The sequence below is a fragment of the Drosophila navojoa genome, chromosome X (assembly GCF_054131105.1).
Source record: "Drosophila navojoa isolate 15081-1374.11 chromosome X, UAZ_NAV_1.0, whole genome shotgun sequence".
In the NCBI taxonomy this organism is placed as follows: Eukaryota; Metazoa; Arthropoda; class Insecta; order Diptera; family Drosophilidae; genus Drosophila; species Drosophila navojoa.
In genome coordinates, this window is record NC_142895.1 from 18,973,153 (window position 1) to 18,986,438 (window position 13,286).

Genomic DNA, 13,286 nt, shown 5'->3' on the forward strand with positions numbered 1-13,286 from the left:
TATATACATATATGTATATATGTATGCCTGGGGACTCTCATTAAACGCAACCAACGACAATTTGTATGGATTTTAGCGTACGCCCGTGCCTATTTCAGAGTATCCCGACTTTGTTTTGCTTGGCGCTTTTTGTTTACCGTATTTGACCTATATAGAGACGCGTCTAGTTGCGCCTCACTTGGCACAATCGACAAGGGGGGGCGGGGCGCCATGGCGCTAAGGACTATACAAAGTGACATGCTTGGCTGAACATTCAATTGCTGCCGTGTTCTTGTCGCTGCAATTATACAAATTAATTTCCAGACAAAGGCGTACAGATTGTTTTGCACAGTGGCGCTGCGCGAGTGGGCGTGGCATTGGGAGCTGGAAACATCAGACAGTCGACTAGATAAACAACGAAAAAAGCGAACAATGAGCCAAAAACAATGGCAAACATTATCGCATGGCCATCGATGGTCTATCAATAGAGGCGCGCATCTTCTCAGGCAAGTGAGCACATCAAATGCAAGCGTCTAGTGCTGCTGCAGCTGAGAAATTGCCATTCCCCAATGCCCCAATGCCCCAATGGCCCAATGGCCCAATACACATTTCCCCATCATCCGGCGCCCGACTAAAACAGCGCCACGGGTGTCCACGCGATATGCGGCGTTGTTCTTAGCGGGGTTTCTCATAGCTAACATCATTGGCATCCCAAGCATAGTTTCATAGTCCACGTTGTCTGAGTGCTTAAGGGGGGTCAGCACATTCGTTTCGCTGAAAGCATTTGCCATGTTATTCTTTTGTTTTATTTCCTCTCGAACCGCACTCTCTCTCTCTCTCTCTCTCTCTCTCTCACCCTCGCTCAATCCGTTTATTTTTCTTTTTTGCGAATGCAATCATGCTGAATTAACCTTCACCTCGTCATCGTCCATGCAATCCATTTAAGCTGCGCGCTTTCGGAAATATATATCTTTAAGAGCGACACGTTTCAGCTGCAGTGCCAAGCTTTACAGTCGCCCATTAACAGCTTCTGTTAAGATTGTTCAAATTTAATATCGATAAATAATAGAAGAAATACGATGACATGATATATGTATGTACATAAATATAAGCGCAAGCTAATATTATCACTAGCCGGAGAACTCATAGACTAGACATGTATTACAATTTTTTTTCGAGGACGAAAAAATGCTCCGAGGAGACCACACAGTTTCATTTCAAAATATGCCTAGACTAAGTCCTATATCTGGTCAGTGTCTATACAAATCGAAGCTACCTCAACAGCTGTTTGGAAGCTGCAATTGGAGCGAACAGATGTTGACTTTTATGGCGCCTGTTCAGTGCTTGGCTGTTAACTAATAGCTGTCTCAATGGTCCCCCGTTGGATATATTTAATCCACTTATAACTGCCTCGCACAAAAAGTACTTGGGCACTCGAATCGTTCTATCAAGTGCTTTATTAATGGGTTCCAGTGTTTGGCTCGCATTTTCTGCAAACGTTGCAGCTAAACTTTTGGCCTGGTTCAAAATGTTGTTTTTCGCCAGTTTTTTTCAGTTGTCGTATTTCTTTTTTTTTTGGGGTTCTCACGCAGCAGTCGCCGCCAACCAGGCGCGGAAATCGGGCAGCCAGCCAGAGCCAGCCAACGAACGTATCCATGCGTTGCATCGAGACACGGGGCCTGGCTGGCTTTTCGCTTTCAAATGCCTATGCAACAATGGTGCTTTGGGGCAGCTGGAGGGGGGCGTGTGGCGAAGGGAGTGGCCTTTTTTTATGCAAGTGGTTTGATTTTTGATTTTGGCATTCTTGTGCTTGTCGCTAGCTGCTTAAATCTGAGCTGGCTTTCGATTTTGTGGGTCGCACAATTTATGCGCACTTTATGCGTTTGCCCAAGTCGTGACTTGGACCCAACAGATTACAGCGCGAGGCATGGAGCCGATGTTATGTAATGTGCGTGTGCGTTTGCGTATGTGTGTGGGGGGCTGCGTTGCGCTATTAAGTGAGAGTTGCACCCAGTTGTTGCACCAGATCCAAGCGGCAGCTGCAACTTGTTCGCTGCCTGCAAGGCAGAACAATTAACAACGTCGACGGTTGCGCACAAATGCATTTTAATAACAGCCAATTACAACATTCAATACAAATTGTGTACGCATATTTGTGGCTAAGATTCTGGGCTCTAGCGAGCAGAGTATAACCAGTTCTGAGTTCTGGCCATTGCAATGGGTCAAGAGCTTTTGACTCAAGTGAAGAAAGCTGAGCGAGTAGTACAAATAGTATATCTGATAGAGAATAGAGCTGACGAGTGGCAAGTAGCGAGTAGCGAGTAGCGAGTAGCGAGTAGCGAGTAGCGAGTAGCGAGTAGCGAGTAGCGAGAGAGGAGAAATGCAAGCAACGGGGATTAAGTGACGATAGTAAATCGAACGAGTACAAAGTGAGCAGTAGAGAGTAGCGAGTGAAGAGTAGCGAGTGAAGAGTAAAGAGTAGCGAGTAGCGGGCAGCGAATTGAGCGCGAATCGCGCATAATGAGGAGAAGAGCAATTAACTAATTGTGTAGAACTGATGAGCTCCTGGTGTATGAGTGTGGAGTTAAAAGAAATAAGTGGAGATTGAGAGCATAGATGAAAGAGATATTAATAGCAATAGAGAGGGGAGAATGTAACGAGAAATTAATAAAGAGTAGCGAATAGTAAGATAGTAAGTAATAGTAAGATGCAGCTGAGGAAGTACATATATGTATGTAAATACCATCAGTGACAGCGCCAAAGATAAGCAAATTATGAAGATAAACATAGATAATCTGTGCTTAACTTTAAGTTAATTTCGCTCACGTTATCAACTCTAATCTCAAGTAAATAAATACATAAAGAAATAAATAAAGTATAAGTAGAAGTCCATCAAGCTATCTATTTAATCGGCACAATCTAATGTGGGCAGCAATGAATGGCGCTCACACAGCAACGAGTGAATGAATATACGAGAAAGGAGCCTGTCACATGATTCATGGCAAACAAAAACAAAAACATCGGCTTGCTGCTTAGGCAACTATTTGGCTTTTGCTACATTTTGTCACTAGTTGACTTTGTAGTTCATGAAGTGCGTATGAAGCAAGTTAGCTGTTCCTGCTGCCGCATGCCGCATGCCGCAGTTGGTTGCATGGAATTTCCTTGACCGGATCAGCAAATTAGTCAAAAACAACAACAACAACAACAACAATCAATCAATAATAACAATTTCCAATTAAACAATGCGATTTCGATCAACTCGAATCTGCAGCGCACTGAAAGCCAATCAGCAAATGGGCAGAGCAACAACATTGAGGCGGGTGTTGGCTGCAGCGACTGCGACTGCGACTGCGTCTGCGTCTGCGTCGCATTGCGTTGGCCGCGCCTGCGCAGTGCGAGCATTCACAATGAGCAGACAGCGGCTTGTCGCTGGGGCTGCCTGCTTTGCCAAAATGTTGGTTGGCATTGCAAACCCGTTTTCCAGCGGCTGCCACAGACGCTGGACCATATTTTCCCAGCGGCTTTTAATCATGCGGCGCTGTATAAATAGGCGCAAAGAACGCGACACTGAGACAGTTTTCGATTCGAAGCCCAACAGCCCGGTGCAGCAAATCAGTCTCAAAAAAAAAAAACTACATTCAACGCATTTTTTTTTTCACGTGAAGTAAACTAACTGAAAATCCACATTCACAAAATGGCATTCAAGGTGCGTAAGGACTCAAGTGAATGATGCATTGTGCGAGAGTGTGTGTGACTGTGTGTGAGCGTCTATTCCATAGACTGCCTGACAGGATACGCTGGCAAGGACAAAGCCATTTGCCAAGCTCCTTTTGTCCGCTGGGAACTTTATCGTTGCCTTAGTAAATACTCGAATTCTGATTTCTGCTGAAATTCTGCTAAGTTCTCTTGAATCTCGGACAGCTTTTGCAGCATTTACTGAAAATTTACATTTTCCATGTACCTTTGAGCAATTCGACTAGAAACAACGTTTGGCCCACATCAGGATTTTCAGTCATTGTAATCCATATTTTTGTTTTCTCTCTCTTTTTTCGGTTTTTTTTTTTTAAGCTCTGTGTACCTGACATTGCGTTTGGCTTTTCGCATTCAGTTAGGGAGAGCATTATGTGTATTTATGTTATTTTTAGCTGTTCATCAATAATCTCTACAGCTCAACGTTGATGCTTTAAGAGCCCAACTCAGGAAAGTGTGAGAAGAGTTCTATAAGCTTCCACACTTCTCGTTCAATTTATGCACAAATTCACTAATCTCAGCTCAACCAAAAGTGACTTAAAGTTTCACTTAATGGCTTAAGGTAGAGAGACTAGAAAAGTAGAAAAAAAAAACATACGCACGCACACTCTTTCGCCTGGGACGGCATAATTGAATAATTTCAGCTGTCACTAGCAGGCGGCTTTATCGAATTAAAGTTTCAAAAAATTGGCCAAGCTACGCAAATCGCAAACTTTTTAATTCCCTGTAGCTCCGTGCAACTTGGCCGAAACAGATTGACCTCCGTTGTGCTTTGACTCGCTTCGAAATTCAAAGCGAATGCTGGTAACTGCGAAGCGTAATCAAATCGTTGAAGGTAATCGAGCGTCTTAATGCTAATTAGCTGGCTCAAGACGCGCAATTAATAAGCAGCCGAATGCCGAATGCTGAATGAAAGGAAAAGCCAATCAATATTATAAATATGCAAAGGCGAAATAGCTGCGTGGCGGCAATGAGAAGTGGGTCAAGTGGGCAAATCTAAATTATCCTCGAGCTGTCCTCGAATGCCATTCACGTGCCAAGAGCTACACGTCCTGGCATCAGCTGACCAAGCTACGTTTCATCCTCAGTTGTCCACTTAAGGCACACGTTGTGGACTTTGCCTTCGACTCCGCAGTTTTGTTTAAATGTTCATTTTCGTTGGGCCGCTGGGCCGTTGGCCGTTCGTGCGGCCTTGGCCACGGTGCCGGCCCATTCTTGTCCGGCAGTGAGTTACGCTTAATTAAAATCAGATAAATACCCAAAGACAAATAAAACCCGCGCCAACTCAACTGCAAGTCGGGCACGTCAGCCTGCCAGCGTAGGGCAACAACAAAGCACAGCGGAAAGGCAACGGAAATGATATAAAGTTTAAATAAAATATAAATACAAAAAGAGAAGAGCTCCCTAGTGGGAGCGTCTCTTCTTTTTGCATTTTTACGCGTAAATTGAAATTCAATGGAATTGTTTACAAAAATGTAAAAGTAAGGTCACAAAGGACAGTCGAAAAAACACACACCCTCAAGTAAACCAAACCCAAAGTACGCAAACAGACAAAAAGCAAACGGCCAACATGTCAGACCAGCCAGATTAGTTTTCAAGAAAGCTAGTGCGATAGGACAATTTAAATTCCGCACAGAACTCAAACAGAAAAAATAAATGGAATCACCCAACAAAGGACGAGTTGCATGCTAGGAGTTTCAGGAAGCAAATGCTCAGCTCGCAGCCCCTGCAGAACAGCGTGTGAAGGGTCGAGCAGTTGCGTAAGAGACCAGCGAAAAGCCTGGGAAAAGCAAATAACACAGAGAACTCAGAAGAGTGGGGCAGGCGAAAGGGTAACGAAGAGGCGCTGCAGTGCAGCTGTTGCAATTAATTTGGAAGAGAGGAATGCGACGAGTAATCGATTAACTAGTAGCGGGTATATTAAGCGAAATAAATTAAGGGGTAGTTAGTGATGAAAGCAAACATATGTATATGAAGGAAAGGGGAAAGGCAAAGGGGAATACAGTAAACAGTAGTCTTTGGCGAGTGGCGAGTAGCGAGTAGTGTGCGACGAGTAACTACATATATTAAGGGAAATAAAGTAAAGAGTAGAAAGTAACGATTAGCATGCGACGAGTAACTTAACTAAGGGGAATAAAGTAATAAGTGGCGAGTAGCGAGTAGTAAGGGGAATAAAGTAAAGAGTAGAAAATGACGAGTAGCTGGTAAGGGGGAGCATGCGACGAGTAATTATATTAAGGGGTATAAAGTAAAGAGTAGAAAGTGACGAGTAGTATGCGACGAGTATCTTCATTAAGGGGAATAACGCAATGATAACGAGTAGTGAGTAAGGAATAGTATGCGACGAGTAGCTACGTATATTAAGGGGAATAATACAAAGAATAGTTGGTGGCGATGGGCTAGTAATGAGTAACATGGGAAGAGTGATCCATAATAATATAAAAAGATGAGTAATTAGGCACAAGTAACTAATAACGAGTGACAAGCATTACTTACCATGCGACCGACAACTACTATAGAGAATAAACCAATGAAAAGTAACTGAGTTATGAGAGCCGAAGAAATAGTAGGCAGAAGCGAAAAGTAACTATATTTATATATTTTTTTTTACGGAATTATAAAATATATTTATTCACATCTTAGGCGCTACCTTTTGGGCAACCTAATCTAAACAGAAATTAATCAATTTATTTACTTAAAGCTATATTAATATTATAATTAAGAGTATATAAGATATAAAGTCATTACGAATGTGCAGGTGTTCCGCAGGTCGGGAGGGTGGTGGAGTTTAAGTCTTCTCCTAGTACAAGTACGGCGGTTGAGAGAACTTTGAGCTGCAGTACCTAGGCGCCTGGCCAAGCTATTCGAGTGAGACTTTATTCTCAACGTACTTTTTGGCCATCTCCTTGAATTTGTCTACAATTTTGGTAACGTTGCGATCGCATTCAATATTCCCGAGTCTCAATTAGTAACGAATAAATATAAAAAACAATATGCATGCGATCTATAAACAACAATGGGTAGCTATATAGTAGCGACTAGTCAATCTACTAGAGCGATTAGTAAACATCTACTAACTAGCAAAGTGAGCGGAGTGGAAAACATCAGAGAATATCCGCCGAAATACATGAGAACATTGACAAATTAGCTAATTACGAGCAAATATTTAAATTGTAAGCAACCGGACGATGGCTGAGCGAGCGACCCTGGGCCATTTACTGTACGTAATTGATATGAATGAAGTACTGTCATATGTTAATATATAAAGCAGTTGGCCAAACAGAGAGAGAGAGAGAGAGAGAGAGAGAGAGAGAGAGAGGGGGAGAGAGAGAGAGCTGGCATGACAGAGTGCAAGCAAATATTTGCACAAAATATCACGAAGCATTGCTCAGAGAGAGCGAGAGCGACAGAGACAGAGAGGAAAGAAGATGGCGAGCAGTGAAAAATTTGAATTTCCAACTACTTTGGCAACTTAATTAAAAGTTTATGCGCCTGCAATTTCCTGGTGCGTCGTGTGCTCCCTGTCGATATGCAAGCCAAATACAAATGAGTTGTCAGCCAACAGGCTGGGCTCACTAAATTATGCATGTGTGTGTGTGTGGGTGTGTGTGTCCATGTTGTGCTTCAAGTTCTATACCATAATATGTATTTATCTATGCAGGTCATCTTCTGCATTGCCGCCATGGCGATTGCCTGCGCCCAGGCCAAGCCCGGCGGCCCAGCTGCCTACTCGATTAACGCGCCCAGCGTGGACCACGCCTCCGTTGGCAATACACAGGAGCACACCGTGAAGGGACACTACGGCCAGTCGTCGCAGTCGGACTACGCCAGCCAGGTGCAAACCGCCCACTCGCAGTCCCACGTGCAGCGCTCCAGCATCAGCAACGATGGCGGTCTGGCGCCTGCTCATTATGCTGGTGAGTGAACTGACGCCTTCAAGCGTGCACACGCACACATGCACACACGCACACACATACTCACACATGCAGCACTCACTTTGATATTCACAATACGCACAAAGCACTCACTATTCATTGAGTATGCACGTAGTTAATATGCTAACACGAAAAAAAAAAAAAAAAAAACAACAACAATCTATAGCCGCGCCACAAGTTGCCACCTATGCAGTCGGACACACTGCACCCGCCCAGATCCAGCTGGCCAGCGGCCATGGCCTGGCCTACGGCGGACACTACGCAGCCGCCGCCGCCGCCGCACCCGCCATCGCCTATGGCGGCCACTACGCCTCCGCGCCCATCGCATCCTATGGCGGCCACTATGCAGCCACGGCGCCCGCTCTCCAGCTGTCGGGCGGCTCCCACCTGAGCCTGGGCAGCCTCGGCAGCCTCGGCAGCCTGGGCTATGGCTATGGCTATAGCGCAGCTGCTGCCGCACCGGCTCTCTCCCACGGCTACCAGCTGGCCGCCCCAGCCGCCGCTCCGATTGTGAAGTACGCCGCCGCTCCAGCCTATGGTAGGTGTTCGTCGGATCCGTTGTAGACTCCTAAGCAGCCGCTAATCTCTGCACCTCAATGCGCTTACTCCGTAGTCGTAGTACCTAATATCCTAACTGTAGTCGCAGTAGTCGTAGCTTTTACTAATTTTCCAGCCACGCGCGTATTCAACACTTTTCTTTCAGCTCCTGCCTCAGCCTCGGTCTCGGTCTCGGTCTCGGTCTCGGCTTTAGCTCGCCTCCGTCTTTGCCTTTGCCTTTGGCTTTGGCTTTGTGTGTTCAGTTTCCTTTAGCTTGGCTTCTGCCATAGTTTATTGTACTTTCGCTTTGGCCAGCCAAGTGTATACATGGCCAAAAGCAAACCTAATGCTCGGCAAATACAGAGTACAACTTTTCGTCGAATCAGGCCACGCTGCAGTGGAGCGGGGCGTGGGCGGGGCGGGGTTGATATGAACTGGGGTCGAGAACGAACAATCCGAGCCAAACACAAACATCAACTCTGCCAGCCAGACAGGAGCTCTGTCGGAAAGTGAGATAAATTCGTTGAAATTTCGGACACAAATCCTAAACGAGACAGATCACAAAAGGGGCCAGAGTCCCTAGACCAGCCATAGAGATTATATATTTTATTACAATTATTATTACTGAGAATATCTTTATTTGCATTTCATTCTGTTGACTTTTGGTCCTGTTGGCCAGGGACGACTCCATAGTTCTTCTTGAAATGGGGCTCTTTAGGTTATGCTGGCTGCATTGATAGACAAATGCACAATCAATATGCAATTATGCAATTATTTCATAAATATTGGAGCAGCTAGCTGCGCTAGTTGAAATGTGCCTCATGCATTATCTATATGAAAAGGGGCGTGGCTGTGGTCGCTGACGAATATCGAAGTGAACATTCGGCCACTGTCGCTGTTGCTTAGCGCAAACACAAACAGAGTGAGTGAGAGAGTGAGAGGGAGTGAGTGAGACAGTCGTAAGAGTAGTTCGTTGGGACAGCCATGTCGGTCAACGCGAGCCGTATAATCAATCATTCATATATTGTTGCCAACTACTTTAAGCCATTGACACGCAGACCCTTCGCACACGATGACTATCGTAATGATGACGATGACGATGACGATGACGATGGTAATGGCGATGTGTGCGTATCGCTTTCCAAGTGGGGCAGTCAGTTTGTCAACCATTTGAGCAAGTGGCATTTGGCATTGCGGGCGCATTTGCCACGCCTCGAGGAGTCAATGGGACAGCCGCCTTCGACCAGCTGGCCAATCTATGCCAAATGCGGCGTTGCCACACTTCACCATGTCTTCCCACTTAGTTGCACTCTATTTTATACGACTTGCCCTGTTGCCATAGCTCCTCACAGTGCATATGAGTCTCTGCAAACAGTTTATTTTCATTTTCGTTTTCATTCTCGTTTTCATGCGCTGTTGCCGCATTTCACAAATGCTTGACACCGTTCCTTGAAGTGAAAGCCAGCCAGTGTTGAGCAATGTTCATGTACTTATGCTATTGGCAAACTTCAGTCCATTGCCCATTGAGCAGTGTTTCCACACTTCGTCAAAGTGCCTTTGTTTATACTTACGTTTGTAGAATTACTTGCAATGTTGCCCCACTTTAGTTAACTTTGGCAATGTTGCCCCACTTCATTCAACTGCTTGCAACGTTGCCTCACTTCAGTTTTCATTAACTTAGCAGTGTTGCCACATTTCATTCGACTAGTTTTTTTCCATTTCCTTTGCTTATACTTGGTTATGTTAAAGTACTGGCAATGTTGCCCCACTTCAGTTTGTTAACTTGTCAATGTTGCCGCACTTCATTCAATTGCTTGCAACGTTGCCTCACTTCTCCTTCCTCATGCTAGCTTATGTTCAAGTTTGTGCAACATTGTCTCACTTCAGCTTTCATCAGCTTGGCAATGTTGCCCCACTTCATTCAACTGCTTGCAGCGTTGCCTCGCTTCACTTTCCTTGTAGCTATTGAGCCACAGTGGCAGTGGGGACAGCACCACTGTTTCGTATGCTTGCACCAGCGTCTTGCCACATTGTAGCACAGGTTCCAGCAAATCATTTCATGTTGGCTTGACAGTACAAAATTGCAGACCTTGCGTCGTCCGTTGATTGATGTCGACTTGTCAGCTGCCATGTGCTCGAAGGGCGACGGGCGAACCTGCCGAGATCCCGAGCTGGCCGGCCAACTGTTTGCCTTCTGGTAACAATGGCCCCATTCGCAGCATCTGCGGGCGCGCGCCCATTTCCATTGTTACGGCTGGCAGTCCGTATTGGCCCAGTTATTGATCGCTGCCCGATAGCCCTGGACTTTGAACTTGTACCTGCCGTAGCCGTACCTGCATGCTGGCCCACCCTCCGAGTCTCGTTCCGATTAGGCGTTATCATTTGCATTGCCATTAGCATTAGCATTAATGCGAACTTCTCTCTGTCTCTGTTGCACAGCACCTGGCATCATTGGACACGGCATTGGACTTGCTGCCGCTCCCGCCTACGCAGCGCCCGCCTATGCCACGCATCTGGCCGCCGCCCCAGTGCTCAAGTGAGTAATGCCTGCCGGTTTTATAAATAGAGATGGATCGCAGCGTGCTGCACGCTGCATGCACATCATGTTCTTGCCACTATTCTAACATCTACCATTCACACAGGGCCGCCGTCGCACCCGCCCTGGTGCACACCTCCGTCTCCGGCCACGGCATTCAGTACGGCTACTAGAACAGCGAGATGAGCCAACGTATCCAACCATCCCCCCAGCATGGAGCAAAGGACTGCAAATAATATTCGTGTCGAGCTAAAAAGCTTCTAATGCAACTCAAACTCAAATTCACAGCTGCAGCAGGTGGCGGCGTTGCCACACTTCAGCACTCCACTTCATTTCGAATTCTCTTCTTGTTGATATTTTTTGTGTTTTTTTTTTTTGTTTTCTCTCTCTCTCTGAATTTTGTATACATCTGTTACTATTTGATAAGCATTGGCCAGGAACGGAAAGTCTTTTTATTGCATGAATATTAATTTTCGTCGCTTACTCCGTATATTGTGCGTGTGTTTTTTTTTTATCGCGGTTGAATTTACGTTTTATTTAAAGTTATTTTGTACAGAAAATGCATGTGAAATGTTGGAAAACAAATAAAAATCATTTTATACATAACAAAAAGTATTTTTATTCATGCTGACTTTAATTTGATGTACACCAACCCCCTCCCCCCCCCTGGTAGAGGTACTTGCGTCTGTTGGGGCTTTTCTTTCCCTTTTGTGTGTGTGTGTGTGTGTGTGTGTGGTGGCTATCATTGCCATGAACTAGCCACTGTTGGGGCGCAGTCCCAATACTGCAGTTACCAGATGATATATGGGCGCCAAAAACTATGCTACGATTTATTTGCCACGCTCCAGTTGAGCACTTGCCATACGGACTGCATAGTTTATGGCGCAGTGCGTGGAATTTATCATAGTCGCAACATATATGAATACGACTATCTGCCCAGGCCACAAGCTTAGCTCCGTCTCTCTCCAGCTCGTCCATGTGCGAAAGTATTAAAGTTCAAATGACCAAAGCCCTTCCTTTTTTTCTATACTTTCCTCTTTTCATTTTTTTTTTAGCGCGCGTGCCCCTTGCCCAACCCAGATTTAGCACAATGAAACGTATTTTTAGATAAGTGCTAAAAATAGAAAAAAAATGCAAATAGAACGATGTCAACATGTCAGAGCATACGCCCATAAAAAGGCTGACATACAGAGCTTGAATGAAGGTGAAACACCTGAAAAACAAAATATATAAAAGTATTTAGAGCGATTTATAAATGCACATTTAAATGAAGTGAATCGCTTATAGTTGTGACTGTAGCTATTTACATAGATATAAATATTCATGTTTAATCATTCACGAGGCGAGAGATGAGAGAGCATATTGGCTTTGCACAGGGTCCGTCCTACTGTCCGTGCCTCAATCCTCAGTTCCTCCTGGTCTGGCCTGAAATTTGGAATGAATACTCGGTAATAGCGATATGTTTATTAGAGGCGTGGCAAATCGAAAAGTCTAAGTATTCATTTGCATGTAACTTTAAATTTGAAATATATGTACATTTACTCGGCCTAAGAATAATAAGATATGACGACTATACATCCTCCTAATTTTTCTGCTAATCTCTTATATTACTTTTCCTTAGAATAATATTTATATTAAAATACAATATATTTTGAAAAATATATCAAATTTTTTTAAAAACAATATCTTAAAGCTAAAGCTCTCAAATGGTACAGTTAGTAACTTAACGGAGTTTTCCCTGGAGTTTTTTTGGGCCCTGCATGAGTATTATGCAGTCGATAGCTCCCGTCTGAGTTCACATATTTTCACGATTTTCTCTTTAAAGACTTACAGAAAGCCACTTCATACCACTTAAATTTTGCCAATCTATGTAATATTCATATTTGCAATGGAATCGAAATTGATATTCATTGAAAATGGTTTCTCTGGCTGAAGGCAGTGTTAATGAAGAGATATTCATCGGGCAACGCATACAAATAACATAAATTATTATTATTATTATTGCAAGAGAAAATAATAGTAATTGTCTAAGGAAACAAGAATTTCGAGCTGTCAGTGTGGCAAAGCAGCGACGACATATTGTTTACTTGTTAAAGTCTCGGCAACTGACGCACACACACACACACACACACACGCACGCACACGCACACTAACAGCGCATGGCATTCAAATATTGATTCAAGATTTTGTGGCCCTAGAGGCAGGCACAGCAAACATTTCAGACAAGCAGCTGGATATCAATTAAGATGCAAAGTTATGCCAGACTCTGGCACAATAATAACAACAACAACAACAACAACAACAACAACAACGAGGACAACAAAGCAACAGCCACGGCCCAGCGCCAGTGCGTGCCGTGACTTGTGGCTTATTTGATTTGATTTAGCCAGCATGTTAAATTCAGCAACAGTTGTCCGCCAAATACTGTTGGCATTTTCATTTAGAGCGAACACAATGCAAATGCAAACAAAAGCCGACTCCAGTTCGCTGGAAGCACGGGACACCTGGGCCCAAGGTCGCGTCCCAATGTAAATACCGCGGCTGAGCAG

General features: G+C 44.5%; 1 protein-coding gene across 2 annotated transcripts; it reads left to right on the forward strand.

Moving 5' to 3' along the window:
• Window positions 1–3,547: 3,547 nt before the first annotated feature.
• On the forward strand, window positions 3,548–11,349 carry LOC108657481 (uncharacterized). 2 transcript variants are annotated; one of them, XM_089264256.1, is made up of 5 exons: window positions 3,548–3,685; window positions 7,391–7,646; window positions 7,831–8,202; window positions 10,641–10,737; window positions 10,844–11,349. In XM_089264256.1, the coding sequence occupies exons 1-5, from the start codon at window positions 3,674–3,676 to the stop codon at window positions 10,908–10,910; spliced, it is 804 nt and encodes a 267-aa protein (XP_089120382.1). In that variant the 5' UTR covers window positions 3,548–3,673; the 3' UTR covers window positions 10,911–11,349. The 2 variants fall into 2 exon arrangements, with proteins under 2 accessions (XP_089120382.1, XP_089120383.1); XM_089264257.1 differs by lacking the exon at window positions 7,831–8,202.
• Window positions 11,350–13,286: the final 1,937 nt, after the last annotated feature.

What these genes read in the sequence shown, in the direction of transcription:
- LOC108657481 (XM_089264256.1), top strand. An exon ending in CGCCGCCGCTCCAGCCTATG is followed by an intron (nt 8,203 to 10,640) that starts GTAGGTGTTCGT and finishes TCTGTTGCACAG; the next exon opens with CACCTGGCATCATTGGACAC. An exon ending in GCCGCCGCCCCAGTGCTCAA is followed by an intron (nt 10,738 to 10,843) that starts GTGAGTAATGCC and finishes CCATTCACACAG; the next exon opens with GGCCGCCGTCGCACCCGCCC.